Here is a 15,918-nt window from a genome sequence, read left to right on the forward strand (position 1 = left end):
CAACTTACCAGTTTACTCCTCGGCAGGACGGAAAAAGGCGTCTCGGTTGGATATCGAGGGACGTGCTGGGCCAACTTCCAGTACAAACCGAGCCAGGCTCGGGCAAGGCTAAGAGTCTGTGTATGCGTTACCTTTCAAAGGCAGGCTGTGCACCCGACGCAAATGGCGCGTGCCCCAGTGATCATGGTCATTTTGCTCCAAATAAGCTGCCGGCCTGCGTGAAAGAAGAGATCACTAGACGATTTGGTGGCTTGAAGGAGGAGCACCGACAATTATGACTATCCAAGATCAGCGGGGCAGTACGGCCATCTTTGCAGCTCAAGTTCGTGGCAGCGGCCCGAAATCGACCTGAGAAGCAGCAGAAATCGGTATGCTCACGCCTTAACTCGGACGCTACCCAAGTGAATGGTGTGTTGAGTAACGACCGATTCACTGCGGTGGACGTGTCCCACAAGACTGCATCGGACAAGGTATTATCAAGTCTGCACCCAAAGAGGACTGCTAGCGTCAACGCAGTATCAGAGAGCAAGCAATGCAAAATTGGTAAAACGATGGTGTCAGCAAAGAGCAAGGGTGACAAAGTACGCTGTCTCAAAGTAGCGGGTCACGGAGAATCCACTTTACCCCAGAACGAGATACTTAAGCGAGATACAAGTACTAGTCACCAGAGGCCTTGTAGACATCCAACTATTGAAGCAAAGAGCACGATTGGCATGGTTTCCTGTCCCGAGAGATCGCTTTGTAAGGCCGGACAAGCAACACCGGTAGAGACGGCGAAAAAGGGTACAAGCGGTTGCCGGTCAAGACCTTGTTACAACGAAGTGTCATCAGTCCGTGGCATACAGCACCAAATGCCTCCACATATTAACGGTAGACAGTTTGGTCTATCGTTGATGTCGGCACAGAAAATCAAACACGCATTGGAGGAAGAATTACTCGCCGATGAAGCCCGAATATCAATTACACATCGTGGAATGGGATTTGTCCGCGCAAAACAGCTCAAGATTTCGCCGTACGAGATCGACAATGTAGCGTGTAAGTCGCTGTCCCATTTGGTTCGCACACGCAACATGAGTGTCGAAGAAGCAACACAATTTATCCGTGGCGAACGCGACAATGACAGAAGGCCGAACAAAGCAATTGACCCAGAACGACTACGTCGCGTACTCAGAGGTTATCCACATCTCGATGACCTAATTAAAATTGCAGAGGTCGGCATCGATGTACAGTGGCGTCAAGGACCGATGAAGAATCGTCCACCTCCTAAGAATCACGGTTCGTGTCGTCGTTATTTGCGCGCGGTGGTCAGGTCAATTCGCGAAGGCCAAGACTCTGGTCAGTATATGGTTGTGGAGGCCGATATCCTCGACCGATGGCCTGAAATTATCTGCAGTCCTTTGGGGGCTGTGGTAAAGAAGCGTGTAGATCCGAACGAGGAAGTTCGCACTATTCATGACTTATCATTTCCGAAGAACGACTCGGTAAATTCCGCGTTGGTAGCGGATTCGATTCCAAAAGTGCGCTATGAGTCGGTCGCGATTATTGCAAGGCGAATTGAGTACTTTACTACATGCGGTTGCACGGAGAGAATTATGATGCTTTCAGGCGATGTGAAGGGTGTTTTTCGGCATTTACGTACCCGAGCTAACCAGGTTTTCCGTATGGCAGCCTTTATCAAGGAGCTAGAAATTATTATTATCGATCTGGCAGCTCCGTTTGGGTGGTCGAGGTCGCCGCCATGCTACGCGATATTTGGCCGGGCAATATCATGGCTCATGGGCTCAAATTCACCTGCGTCAGTGTCCAACAACTCTGACAGCTCGAATGTCGATGCCGACAGCCAGTACCGCCGCGCCTTCTCGTCCTACACGTTCAGCAACTCGTCCATCGTGGACGACAAGGGCCGGCGCGTGACAAGCTCGCGACGCCGCTACGAAGACTCGACGGGCCGTCTGAAAGCGGTGCACGAGCGACAGATCGAGGGCAACAAGCTGCGCACGACCAGATCGAGGGCAACAAGCTGAGCACGACGTGGAGCCGCATGAGCCCCGACACCGAGGGTCGGCACGAAGCCATCTGCTCGAGCGGCACGCCCGACGAGTTCGAGACTCTGTGGCAGCAGACGCCGTTCGGGGAGGCGCAGAAGAAGACAATCAAGGACCAACAGCGCCAGCAGCAGCTGCAACCAGGACAACAGACCAAGACGCTGCAGCAGCACCAGCCTTCGGAGTCGGATGCGGAAAAGGAGGCAACGCCAATGGAGGAGTAAGCTGTAGCTGTAGTTTTTGTTAATTCCTACAAGTCATTATGTTACCTACGTCAATGTTATTGCACTGATTTCGCTTTCGTCGTCCAACTTTTTCGATAATAAACAGAATGAAAAGCTTCTACTATTACTCTACTGTTTAGTTTAACGAGTACTTTTGCATAGCGGTACGGTTCTTCATTGTTTACGTGGATCTGATCCATTGAGACATACGTTGTTGCAGCTAGAATTTCTTTTCAGTTGTCGTCGCCATCGATTCGGGGGGGGGGGGGGGTTGTGCCAACTTGGCACACATTAAGAAGCATGTATTGTTGCGCCTCCGCGGCCAGGGTGTGGCGTGGAGGATGCCCCAAAGCTCGCTACAAGGCAGGCTTCTTCATCATGTCTTTTGCCATTCGCGATGTTAGCCGTCCCCCAATGCGGGTATAACGCTCCACAGCGTCAGACTTCAACCTTCCAAATAACTTGACCGCCAAACTATCAAATCCAGCATTAAAGAGTGCGGTTGCACCTCCACTGCGCAGTGAGTGAGACCCAAAACTTTCTGGATTGTAACCCGCCTGGCTTGCAGCGCATTTGAGCGCCTTTACGACATCTTTGACTTGCATATTTGTAGCCACATTAATCTTGCACAATAGAGTATTTTCTGCAGCACCGAGTGACTTGTGATGCCGAACAAGATTCCATGCTGCTAAAACTGGACAGCACCATTGATACCCTGAACGCTCCAGTCTACGACTGCTTCCATCGCCAAACTGGTCGGACTTACTTCCGCGGAATGTAATCACTACTGCCACCACCTCGTGTAGATTATCAGTCGGTCTCTCGTCGGAATCCACAAATGAAATATCTGACCGCTGTATTGCATACGGCAACACTTTTGCTCCTTGGGCTAAATACTTCGATCTTCTGAGAAGAAAGAAGAAACCCAGCACCGAAGCCGCCCAAATGACTCGGTGCTGGGCGGACTTGAAATTGAGGAGCCCGTGGAGTTTCTTGAGGATATCGGTTGTGACAGGAGATTTTGGGTTACGAGGTTTGTCCTTCCTCCGCATGCCAGTGATTGCAAGTTGGTGTCCTGGTAAGAGTGCGACGCTGAAACCGAGCATCCGTCGATGATGCCACGAGATATGGCTAACTTTCGAGAGTACGGTGCCGGCAGAATTCCCTGATCCTGTGTGTCCCCATCCATAGTTCCAGCAGTGAATAGCGAATAAGGCGAGTTGGTAAAAATGTTTTCGTGGGCTTTCGGGTAGCCATCTCGGGAAGTTAAGCAACTTGCACCATTTACACCATTGTCGCCATGTACTGTTGTACTGCGATGCCGACGACGCGGCCAATGAACAGGATTGAAGCTGTTCGAGAAGTTCATGTAGAGTCTTCTGCATTGCAGCGGCACTGTGCTCTGTGTCCAGCCAGAAGAAAAGTTAGTCCATCTGGTTAAATGAGGTTCGATCCAAGCTCGTGAAGCTGCATCCGCCATCCAATTCGTCGATCCTGGGATATGGTCGGCGGATACACGTAAATTAAAGTACACTTCGGCCAGACCAAGCACCTATTAATTTCTTGGCTGAATGAGTTCCGAGAATGCAGCTTGTTGCACCACGCAACAGCGGAAGTATTGTCACTCCAACATTTTATAAGGAGAAGCTTCCCTTTGGCTAATCGACACCATTTCGCACCCCAAGTCCATAACGTAAGAGCAATACACAAATGCTCACGGACATTGATAGAAAATCCAGATTTGTGTAGCTCGTCAATCATCAATAGTTCTTTGTCATCAAATTGTATCTGAATAAATGCATTAGCCGCAGGATCAAGCACGGCCAATCCAACGTCGGACGCATCCATATACAACTCAACGTGAGGCGCAATCGTCTCCATATTCCGAATATCGTCAACGGTAGCTCTGCTAGGCAGCCATGTATAAGGATTTGGTCGAACCACCGCAAATCGGCTGTTGTGCCACCGGACAGACGTGTTTTGCCAAATCGTGGCACTGCGTTGCATTGAGATTGAATCCGTTGATAAAATGGTTTAGCAGTTCGCAAGCATGTAGCTACGTGTCGAAGAGACCCGAGGACCTGGTAAAATTCTGTTTTCGTAGCCGTGCCTCGATGAAGTATCGCTTGTACGCGTCGGTGTGCTTTAGATATTTTGTCGTTAGGGATTGATACCGTACGCCGCACGGTGTTCCACAATAACCCGAGCGCCACTATCTCAGAGCTCCAGGCTGAGAATTTTGCCTCATTGATTGAGCGAGGTCCAAGAGCGGCTAACATAGCGTGACGAAGTGTTGCTTCGGCTAACTGTAACCTATCACCTTCGTCGGGTTCCACTAAAATATGATCGTCAACCCATTCGTAAGGGGAAAATGGTTCATTGTCCTTGGAATCTGACACTGTTTCGATGCCTTTGTGCTAGTGGTGACCTTGGCCTTGACGGTCTGTTTGTTCGGGTCGTTATCACGGGTCGGAGTCGGGTCGTGCGCTACGTTATCGGTCTCCTTTTCTGTCGGCTGTGTAGCGACCTCGCGGTGCTGCGTCGCCGGTCTCTGCTCGCGCAAAAGCACAGGCAGATCCCGGAAGAATTCGTCGTCGTCAACATTGCTGCGCGCCGCCAGCATCTCGCTGCCCATGTCGAAGGGGAAGCGCGAGCGGCTCATGAGGTTGCTCATGTGCTCGAGGTCCATCATGGACTGCTCCAGAGACGACATGGGATACCATAAGCGCGGTCGGACGAGATCCCACGTGCTGAACATGGCTGGAGAGTTGGTATAGTTCGGGTTGGTAGTGTAGTTGAGCGGTATACGGTGGCTTGGTTAGCCTTGGTTTTGACGTTTGGTTGCTTGTTTGCTCGCTGTGTGCGGTTGCTGGCAAATTCAGAAATGACGTGGTAGCACAGTCGGAGTTAGCGGAGTCTTGCGTCAAAGTCGATAAAAAGGGTCTCGAAGGTTTTAGAAGTGGTCAGAATTTTCGGTAGAAATCTATGACCAGCTGGAATTATTATATTTGACAGAACAGCAGCAAAACAACCCATTTCTATTGGTCAAGAGCAATTTTTGCCAAATTTAAAAAATCTCGACGCGCGGTTGTCAGATGCAAGTGCAATTTAGAAGTTATTGCTCATTCTAGAAGGGCTTGCAAAATCAACGAATGTCAAGCAACGATGGAGTGGCGGAAAGCTATCGGTAGTAGAAAAGGAGAGCCTCGACTTAAATGTACGAGCGAAGTTATTATAAAATCTGGTATCACTACAATCTGTGCTATATCGTGACATACCTACTGCCCGACGCGTTGGATCAGCTGACCCCTAAGTTCACTAAACTGCTGAGCCAGACCAATAAGGACGTGCGCATCATCTGTAACACGTGGGGAGTACGCGACTCACTCCTGATGAGCGCTACGACGTCGGGCCCTACGGCAATGTTCCACTGTTCGTGTACGGAAGCTGCGGTCGCTCTCACACTAGCAAGGAGGAAAACCCAATATACGCATAGATAGAGTCGCTGGAATGCAACAGCAAGCAAAGCAGACACGACTACCCACCGTAGAATACCGTAGAGTTAACCTCTTAACTACACGCCCTGCTTAGTAAAGAGTTATATGAACGTCCTGGTGCTGGTCGTTTATTACTGGATCCTCGTAAGGCGCTAGCACTGCTAGGGTTGCTTTGGTTGCTATGTCCTTACTCAAGTGCTGCCGGATTTGTTGAGGCGGTGCACAACGAACATGCTCGTGTCCAGGTAAGCGAGCGTCACGTTCTTAATACAGTCCTTCTCCTTGGACGAGAGCTGCGAGTCCGGCTTGGTAGCACTGCACTTCCCCCAGGCCAGAGCCGTGATCTTCGAGATAGCCTGTTGGATCAGCGCGCGTTGCTGCTCTTCCATCAGCAGCTGCTGCATTTCTGCGGCGCCAGTAGACGCACCACCAAGGGATGACGGCGGCGCAGACGATGGAGAGTCAAAAGACGACGATACCGCTGACGCGTTGTAGTCGTACGTGGGTTCTTCGTACGAGTACGAATCCGAGGAGGAGGAGGAGGTGAGCTCAGGCTCCTTGCTCTTGCCGAATCCGAAGAAGGACATGCTGCTGCTTAGTGATGATGCGCTTGAGTGGATATAATATGTATCATATTTGACAGAAGCCAGATCAGTTTAAAGAACTGTTTGTATTAAATTGGAGAGCGCCAATTTCTCTGGAAATACACGGGAGGAGACCGGCGACGCAGGTCGCTACACAGCCGCCAGAAAAGGAGACCGAAAAAGTTGCAGGTGGCTCGACTTCGACCCGTGAGAATGACCCGACCAAACAGACCGTCAAGGCCAAGACCACCACTAACACGAAGGCATCGAACAAGAAGCAGAAGCAGCAGTCCGACAACTCTGACAGCTCAAATGTCGATGCCGACAGCCAGTACTGCCGCGCCTTCTCGTCCTACACGTTCAGCAACTCGTCCATCGTGGGCGACAAGGGGCGGCGCGTGACAAGCTCGCGGCGCCGCTACGAAGACTCGACGGGCCGTCTGAAAGCGGTGCACGAGCGACAGATCGAGGGCAAGAAGCTGCGTACGACGTGGAACCGCATGCACCCCGACGACGAGGGTCAGCACGAAGCCATCTGCTCGAGCGGCACGCCCGACGAGTTCGAGACTCTGTGGCAGCAGACGCCGTTCGGGGAGGCACAGAAGAAGACTATCAAGGACCAACAGCGCCAGCAGCAGCTGCAACCAGGACAACAGACCAAGGCGCTGCAGCAGCACCAGCCTTCGGAGTCCGAGGCGGAAAAGAAGGCTATTCCGATGGAGGAGTAAGCTGTAGCTGTGATTTTTGTTATTTCCTACAAGTCATTACGTTACTTACGTCAATGTTATTGCACTGATTTCGCTTTCGTCGTCCAACTTTTTCGATAATAAACAGCATGAAAAGCTTCTATTATTACTCTACTGTTTAGTTTAACGAGTACCTTTGCATAGCGGTACGGTTCTTCATTGCTTACGTGGATCGAAACGCTTCCTTACAGCTTCTCGAGGCAGATAAGCTGTAAGGAAGCGAGCTTTGGATTTACGAAGTTTACTGGTGGATATACGTTTGTAAGAGAAACTAGGTCGTCTGCGACTTTCACAGGAGAATTCAAATACAGTTTTATTCTGTTTCCTTTTCGAGTTTCGATAGGCATAAATTTAAGTTAAAAGATAGTCTAACCGGTGGCTATATCAACTATCAATCGCATCGTCAATGATACAAGGGGACGCCCTACCGGACAACTTGTGCCTGGAGGCACTAAATAAATTTGTGAGGATAAGCATTCTTTCTTCGAATACAATTTTTTTAAATAAATCTATCCGGTCCCCAGAAGCTGCGTCGGAAGCACAAACTGCTTTTCTTGGGCTTCCCGCAGATCCATTTTGCAACTGTCTCTTTTTTTCTTTTGTTGCCAAATTTGTTGAGAACACCCTCCTACTTGATGAAAAATGGTCTGGCGACTGCTTCAGATCCGAATACTTGTGAACACGCGAAAGTATTGCTCAGTGACTGAATTTGCACAATACACCTCACGAATTCTCGGCAATATTTCATATTAGAGCAGTACCCTACCTGCGTTCACGGCCTAACCAAATGAATCCCCGTATATATGTTTATTTGAAAACGTACAATACGTGACTTTTTGCTTTCATTTTTCTGTGATTGTTAGCAAATGCCCGAGCTGTACTGCTTCTCCGGGGCGTCTGAACAATACGCCAAAGACCGAGAATCTTTTCGTCAACAAATCACGAATTGATCATACTCATCCATTGAGAAATACGTTTTTGCAGCTAGAATTTCTTTTTTTGCCGGTGACACGAATGTTGACCCAGGTTACATTACGCGTTTCGATCTACACTGTAACGTGAAATTAATCCGGAGTGGGCTGTCCATACTTCTATGAGGCATTCCCAGTATAAACAAAAAATAAGGTAATAGATCCTTATATAAGAAACTACGATCTGGATTTGATACGATTTATGTCTTGGTCATGAGGCAGTCAGGCTATGTATGCAAGGTTTGTACGCCTGGTTTCCAAACGTGCAACTTGCTAAACTTGATGATACCCTCGCGAAACTGCATCTACTTCATGGATCATGCATCGAGCCAAAGACAAACCACGTTTGTATTTTTTGTCTCTCCTGTTCGAATACTTCGCTCCTGGTCGAGTAAATGTTCCCACGTGTAAAAGAGTCCCCAACAAAGGTAGCCTGCGATCAGAAGATTCTTAAGAACCTACCATTTAGAGAACGGCTACTCTTACCGAATTGACCGCTACGTCCTTACGAATAGCACATACTGTAATGGTACCAGATTTTACAGCAACTTCGCTAATACATTCAATTCGATGCTCTTCTTATCCACTACCGATAGCTTCCGCCACTTCATCGTTGCTTGACATTCGTTGATTTGGCAAGCCCTTCTAGAATGAGCAATCGCTTCTAGAATGCAGTCGCATCTGACAATCGCGCATCTAGCTTTTTGAGAGCTGGCAAAAATAGTTCTCGGGCAATAGAAATGTGTTTTGCTGCTGCTCTGCCAAATTTATTAATTCTAGCTGGTCATAGATTTCTACCGAATATTCTGACCACTTCTAAAACCTTCGAGACCCTTTTTTATCGGCTACGTTGAAGTGGAAGATCGCAAGACTCCGCTAACTCCGACTGTGTTACCACGTCATTTCTGAATTTGCCAGCTACTGCACACAGCGAGCAAACAAGCAACCAAACGTCAAAACCAAGGCTAACCAAGCCGCCGTTCACAGCTCCCACTACACTACCAACACGAGCTATACCAACTTTCCAGCCATGTTCAGCACGTGGGATCTCGTCCGACCGCGCTTCTGGTACCCCATGTCGTCTCTGGAGCAGTCCATGATGGACCTCGAACACATGAGCAACCTCATGAGCCGCTCGCGCTTCCCCTTCGACATGGGCAGCGAGATGCTGGCGGCGCCCAGCAATGTTGACGACGACGAATTCTTCCGGGATCTGCCTGTGCTTTTGCGCGAGCAGAGACCGACGACGCAGCACCGCGAGGTCGCTACACAGCCGACAGAAAAGGAGACCGATAACGTAGCGCACGACCCGACTCCAACCCGTGATAACGACCCGAACAAACAGACCGTCAAGGCCAAGGTCACCACTAGCACGAAGGCATCGAACAAGAAGCAGAAGCAGCAGTCCGACAACTCTGACAGCTCCAATGTCGATGCCGACAGCCAGTACCGCCGCGCCTTCTCGTCCTACACGTTCAGCAACACGTCCATCGTGGACGACAAGGGCCGGCGCGTGACAAGTTCGCGGCGCCGCTACGAAGACTCGACGGGCCGTCTGAAAGCGGTGCACGAGCGACAGATCGAGGGCAAGAAGCTGCGTACGACGTGGAACCGCATGCACCCCGACGACGAGGGTCAGCACGAAGCCATCTGCTCGAGCGGCACGCCCGACGAGTTCGAGACTCTGTGGCAGCAGACGCCGTTCGGGGAGGCACAGAAGAAGACTATCAAGGACCAACAGCGCCAGCAGCAGCTGCAACCAGGACAACAGACCAGGACGCTGCAGCAGCAACAGCCTTCGGAGTCGGAGGCGGAAAAGGAGGCAACCCCGATGGAGATGTAAGCTGTAGTTGTGATATTTGTTTTTTTCTACGAGTCATTACGTTACCTACGTCAATGTTCTTGCACTGATTTCGCTTTCGTCTTCCAACTTAGCTTCTCGAGACAGATAAACTGTAAGGAAGCGAGCTTTGAATTTACGAAGTTTACTGGTGGATATACGTTTGTAAGAGAAATAAAGCAACCTCATAAAAATCTACGATCTGGATTTGGTTACGATAAATTTCCTGGTCATGAGGCATTCAGGCTATGTTCCAAAAGGCTGGTACGCTTGGTTTCCAAACTTCCAGCTTGCTAAACTTGATGATACCCACGCGAAACTGCATCTACTTTATGGATCATGCATCGAGCCAAAGACAAACCAAGTTTGTATTTTTTGTCTCCATTACTATCCTGTTCGAATACTTCGCTCCTGGTCGAGTAAATGTTCCCACGTGTAAAAGAGCCCCCAACAAAGGTAGCCTATGATAAGAACATCCTTACGAAAAATATCATTTAGAGAACGGCTACTCTTACCGAATTGACCGCTAAGCCTTACGAATAGCACAGACTGTAATGGTACCAGATTTTACCTAATGCATTCAAGTTGAGGCTCTCCTTTTCTACTTCCGATAGCTTCCGCCACTTCATCGTTGCTTGACATTCGTTGATTTGGCAAGCCCTTCTAGAATGAGCAATCGCTTCTAGAATGCAGTCGCATCTGACAATCGCGCATCTAGTTTTTTGAGAGCTGGCAAAAATAGTGCTCGGCCAATAGAAATGGGTTGTTTTGTTGCTGTTCTGCCAAATATATTAATTCTAGCTGGTCATAGATTTCTACCGAATATTCTGACCACTTCTAAAACCTTCGAGACCCTTTTTTATCGGCTACGCTGAAGTGGAAGATCGCAAGACTCCGCTAACTCCGACTGTGTTACCACGTCATTTCTGAATTTGCCAGCTACTGCACACAGCGAGCAAACAAGCAACCAAACGTCAAAACCAAGGCTAACCAAGCCGCCGTTCACAGCTCCCACTACACTACCAACACGAGCTATACCAACTTTCCAGCCATGTTCAGCACGTGGGATCTCGTCCGACCGCGCTTCTGGTACCCCATGTCCAGTCCATGATGGACCTCGAGCACATGAGCAACCTCATGAACCGCTCGCGCTTCCCCTTCGACATGGGGAGCGAGATGCTGGCGGCGCCCAGAAATGTTGACGACGACGAATTCTTCCGGGATCTGCCTGTGCTCTTGCGCGAGCGGAGACCGTCGACGCAGCACCGCGAGGTCGCTACACAGCCGACAGAAAAGGAGACCGATAACGTAGCGCACGACCGGACTCCGACCCCGTGATAACGACCCGAACAAACAGACCGTCAAGGCCAAGGTCACCACTAGCACGAAGGCATCGATCAAGGAGCAGAAGCAGCAGTCCGACAACTCTGACAGCTCGAATGTCGATGCCGACAGCCAGTACCGCCGCGCCTTCTCGTCCTACACGTTCAGCAACTCGTCCATCGTGGACGACAAGGGCCAGCGCGTGACAAGTTCGCGGCGCCGCTACGAAGACTCGACGGGCCGTCTGAAAGCGGTGCACGAGCGACAGATCGAGGGCAAGAAGCTGCGTACGACGTGGAACCGCATGCACCCCGACGACGAGGGTCAGCACGAAGCCATCTGCTCGAGCGGCACGCCCGACGAGTTCGAGACTCTGTGGCAGCAGACGCCGTTTGGCGAGGCGCAGAAGAAGACTATCAAGGACCAACAGCGCCAGCAACAGCTGCAACCAGGACAACAGACCAGGACGCTGCAGCAGCAACAGCCTTCGGAGTCGGAGGCGGAAAAGGAGGCAACCCCGATGGAGGAGTAAGCTGTAGTTGTGATATTTGTTATTTCCTACGAGTCATTACGTTACTTACGTCAATGTTATTGCACTGATTTCGCTTTCGTCGTCCAACTTAGCTTCTCGAGACACATAAACTGTAAGGAAGCGAGCTTTGAATTTACGAAGTTTACTGGTGGATATACGTTTGTAAGAGAAATAAACCAACCTCATAAAAATCTACGATCTGGATTTGGTTACGATAAATTTCCTGGTCATGAGGCATTCAGGCTATGTTCCAAAAGGCTGGTACGCTTGGTTTCCAAACTTCCAGCTTGCTAAACTTGATGATACCCACGCGAAACTGCATCTACTTTATGGATCATGCATCGAGCCAAAGACAAACCACGTTTGTATTTTTTGTCTCCATTACTATCCGGTTCGAATACTTCGCTCCTGGTCGAGTAAATGTTCCCACGTGTAAAAGAGCCCCCAACAAAGGTAGCCTATGATAAGAACATTCTTACGAAAACTATCATTTAGAGAACGGCTACTCTTACCGAATTGACCGCTACGTCCTTACGAATAGCACAGACTGTAATGGTACCAGATTTTACAGCAACTTCGCTAATACATTCAATTCGATGCTCTTCTTATCCACTACCGATAGCTTTCCGCCACTTCATCGTTGCTTGAAATTCGTTGATTTGGCAAGCCCTTCTAGAATGAGCAATCGCTTCTAGAATGCAGTCGCATCTGACAATCGCACATCTAGATTTTGAGAGTAGGCAAAAATAGTGCTCGGCCGATAAAAATTTCTATTGGCCGAGCACTATTTTATGTGTTGTTTTGTTGCTGCTCCGCCAAATTTATTAATTCTAGCTGGTCATAGATTTCTACCGAATATTCTGACCACTTCTAAAATTTTCGAGACCCTTTTTTATCGGCTACGTTGAAGTTGAAGTCCGCTAACTCCGACTGCGTTACCACGTCATTTCTGAATTTGCCATCTACTGCTTACAGCGTGCAAACAAGCAACCAAACGTCAAAACCAAGGCTAACCAAGCCACCGTATACCGCTCAACTACACTACCAACCCGAACTATACCAACTCTCCAGCCATGTTCAGCACGTGGGATCTCGTCCGACCGCGCTTCTGGTACCCCATGTCGTCTCTGGAGCAGTCCATGATGGACCTCGAGCACATGAGCAACCTCATGAGCCGCTCGCGCTTCCCCTTCGACATGGGCAACGAGATGCTGGCGGCGCCCAGCAATGTTGACGACGACGAATTCTTCCGGGATCTGCCTGTGCTTTTGCGCGAGCAGAGACCGACGACGCAGCACCGCGAGGTCGCTACACAGCCGACAGAAAAGGAGACCGATAACGTAGCGCACGACCCGACTCCGACCCGTGATAACGACCCGAACAAACAGACCGTCAAGGCCAAGGTCACCACTAGCACGAAGGCATCGAACAAGAAGCAGAAGCAGCAGTCCGACAGCTCTGACAGCTCGAATGTCGATGCCGACAGCCAGTACCGCCGGCCCTTCTCGTCCTACACGTTCAGCAACTCGTCCATCGTGGACGACAAGGGCCGGCGCGTGACAAGCTCGCGGCGCCGCTACGAAGACTCGACGGGCCGTCTGAAAGCGGTGCACGAGCGCCAGATCGAGGGCAAGAAGCTGCGCACGACGTGGAACCGCATGCGCCCCGACGACGAGGGTCAGCACGAAGCCATCTGCTCGAGCGGCACGCCCGACGAGTTCGAGACGATGTGGCAGCAGACGCCGTTCGGGGAGGCGCAGAAGAAGACTATCAAGGACCAACAGCGCCAGCAACAGCTGCAACCAGGACAACAGACCAGGACGCTGCAGCAGCAACAGCCTTCGGAGTCGGAGGCGGAAAAGGAGGCAACCCCGATGGAGATGTAAGCTGTAGTTGTGATATTTGTTTTTTTCTACGAGTCATTACGTTACCTACGTCAATGTTCTTGCACTGATTTCGCTTTCGTCTTCCAACTTAGCTGCTCGAGACAGATAAACTGTAAGGAAGCGAGCTTTGAATTTACGAAGTTTACTGGTGGATATACGTTTGTAAGAGAAATAAACCAACCTCATAAAAATCTACGATCTGGATTTGGTTACGATAAATTTCCTGGTCATGAGGCATTCAGGCTATGTTCCAAAAGGCTGGTACGCTTGGTTTCCAAACTTCCAGCTTGCTAAACTTGATGATACCCACGCGAAACTGCATCTACTTTATGGATCATGCATCGAGCCAAAGACAAACCAAGTTTGTATTTTTTGTCTCCATTACTATCCTGTTCGAATACTTCGCTCCTGGTCGAGTAAATGTTCCCACGTGTAAAAGAGCCCCCAACAAAGGTAGCCTATGATAAGAACATTCTTACGAAAACTATCATTTAGAGAACGGCTACTCTTACCGAATTGACCGCTACGTCCTTACGAATAGCACAGACTGTAATGGTACCAGATTTTACAGCAACTTCGCTAATACATTCAATTCGATGCTCTTCTTATCCACTACCGATAGCTTCCGCCACTTCATCGTTGCTTGAAATTCGTTGATTTGGCAAGCCCTTCTAGAATGAGCAATCGCTTCTAGAATGCAGTCGCATCTGACAATCGCACATCTAGATTTTGAGAGTAGGCAAAAATAGTGCTCGGCCGATAAAAATTTATATTGGCCGAGCACTATTTTATGTGTTGTTTTGTTGCTGCTCCGCCAAATTTATTAATTCTAGCTGGTCATAGATTTCTACCGAATATTCTGACCACTTCTAAAATTTTCGAGACCCTTTTTTATCGGCTACGTTGAAGTTGAAGTCCGCTAACTCCGACTGCGTTACCACGTCATTTCTGAATTTGCCATCTACTGCTTACAGCGTGCAAACAAGCAACCAAACGTCAAAACCAAGGCTAACCAAGCCACCGTATACCGCTCAACTACACTACCAACCCGAACTATACCAACTTTCCAGCCATGTTCAGCACGTGGGATCTCGTCCGACCGCGCTTCTGGTACCCCATGTCGTCTCTGGAGCAGTCCATGATGGACCTCGAACACATGAGCAACCTCATGAGCCGCTCGCGCTTCCCCTTCGACATGGGCAGCGAGATGCTGGCGGCGCCCAGCAATGTTGACGACGACGAATTCTTCCGGGATCTGCCTGTGCTTTTGCGCGAGCAGAGACCGACGACGCAGCACCGCGAGGTCGCTACACAGCCGACAGAAAAGGAGACCGATAACGTAGCGCACGACCCGACTCCAACCCGTGATAACGACCCGAACAAACAGACCGTCAAGGCCAAGGTCACCACTAGCACGAAGGCATCGAACAAGAAGCAGAAGCAGCAGTCCGACAACTCTGACAGCTCCAATGTCGATGCCGACAGCCAGTACCGCCGCGCCTTCTCGTCCTACACGTTCAGCAACACGTCCATCGTGGACGACAAGGGCCGGCGCGTGACAAGTTCGCGGCGCCGCTACGAAGACTCGACGGGCCGTCTGAAAGCGGTGCACGAGCGACAGATCGAGGGCAAGAAGCTGCGTACGACGTGGAACCGCATGCACCCCGACGACGAGGGTCAGCACGAAGCCATCTGCTCGAGCGGCACGCCCGACGAGTTCGAGACTCTGTGGCAGCAGACGCCGTTTGGGGGAGGACGCAGAAGAAGACGATCAAGGACCAACAGTGCAGCAACAGCTGCAACCAGGACAACAGACCAAGACGCTGCAGCAGCAACAGCCTTCCGAGTCGGAGGCGGAAAAGGAGGCAACCCCGAAGGAGAGGTAAACTGTAGTGTGAAATCGTTATTTTCTACGAGTCAATAACGTTACCTACGTCAATGTTCTTGCACTGATTTCGCTTTCGTCTTCCCAACTTAGCTGCTCGAGACAGATAAACTGTAAGGAAGCGAGCTTTGAATTTACGAAGTTTACTGGTGGATATACGTTTGTAAGAGAAATAAACCAACCTCATAAAAATCTACGATCTGGATTTGGTTACGATAAATTTCCTGGTCATGAGGCATTCAGGCTATGTTCCAAAAGGCTGGTACGCTTGGTTTCCAAACTTCCAGCTTGCTAAACTTGATGATACCCACGCGAAACTGCATCTACTTTATGGATCATGCATCGAGCCAAAGACAAACCACGTTTGTATTTTTTGTCTCCATTA

General features: G+C 49.9%; 6 protein-coding genes across 6 annotated transcripts; 4 read left to right on the top strand and 2 right to left on the bottom strand.

Moving 5' to 3' along the window:
- Positions 1-4,604: 4,604 nt before the first annotated feature.
- On the bottom strand, positions 4,605-4,982 carry PITG_10368 (uncharacterized protein; the record flags this gene model as incomplete). The annotated part of the gene is made up of 1 exon (XM_002902126.1): positions 4,605-4,982. The coding sequence occupies one exon, from the start codon at positions 4,980-4,982 to the stop codon at positions 4,605-4,607; it is 378 nt and encodes a 125-aa protein (XP_002902172.1).
- Positions 4,983-5,957: 975 nt separating this feature from the next.
- On the bottom strand, positions 5,958-6,353 carry PITG_10369 (Mitochondrial Protein Translocase (MPT) Family; the record flags this gene model as incomplete). Its single annotated transcript, XM_002902127.1, has 1 exon — positions 5,958-6,353. One exon carries the CDS (start codon positions 6,351-6,353, stop codon positions 5,958-5,960), a length of 396 nt encoding a protein of 131 aa, XP_002902173.1.
- Positions 6,354-8,379: 2,026 nt separating this feature from the next.
- PITG_10370 (uncharacterized protein) lies at positions 8,380-9,910 on the top strand (the record flags this gene model as incomplete). Its single annotated transcript, XM_002902128.1, has 2 exons — positions 8,380-8,411; positions 8,986-9,910. The coding sequence occupies 2 exons, from the start codon at positions 8,380-8,382 to the stop codon at positions 9,908-9,910; spliced, it is 957 nt and encodes a 318-aa protein (XP_002902174.1).
- Positions 9,911-11,014: 1,104 nt separating this feature from the next.
- Positions 11,015-11,762, top strand: PITG_10371 (uncharacterized protein; the record flags this gene model as incomplete). The annotated part of the gene is made up of 2 exons (XM_002902129.1): positions 11,015-11,215; positions 11,265-11,762. The coding sequence occupies 2 exons, from the start codon at positions 11,015-11,017 to the stop codon at positions 11,760-11,762; spliced, it is 699 nt and encodes a 232-aa protein (XP_002902175.1).
- Positions 11,763-12,748: 986 nt separating this feature from the next.
- Positions 12,749-14,295, top strand: PITG_10372 (uncharacterized protein; the record flags this gene model as incomplete). The annotated part of the gene is made up of 2 exons (XM_002902130.1): positions 12,749-13,644; positions 14,271-14,295. 2 exons carry the CDS (start codon positions 12,836-12,838, stop codon positions 14,293-14,295), a joined length of 834 nt encoding a protein of 277 aa, XP_002902176.1.
- A 425-nt stretch (positions 14,296-14,720) lies between these two features.
- On the top strand, positions 14,721-15,650 carry PITG_10373 (uncharacterized protein; the record flags this gene model as incomplete). The annotated part of the gene is made up of 2 exons (XM_002902131.1): positions 14,721-15,530; positions 15,627-15,650. The coding sequence occupies 2 exons, from the start codon at positions 14,721-14,723 to the stop codon at positions 15,648-15,650; spliced, it is 834 nt and encodes a 277-aa protein (XP_002902177.1).
- Between the last annotated feature and the right edge of the window lie 268 nt (positions 15,651-15,918).

This window comes from Phytophthora infestans, genomic scaffold, assembly GCF_000142945.1.
Source record: "Phytophthora infestans T30-4 supercont1.18 genomic scaffold, whole genome shotgun sequence".
Classification (NCBI taxonomy): Eukaryota; Oomycota; class Peronosporomycetes; order Peronosporales; family Peronosporaceae; genus Phytophthora; species Phytophthora infestans.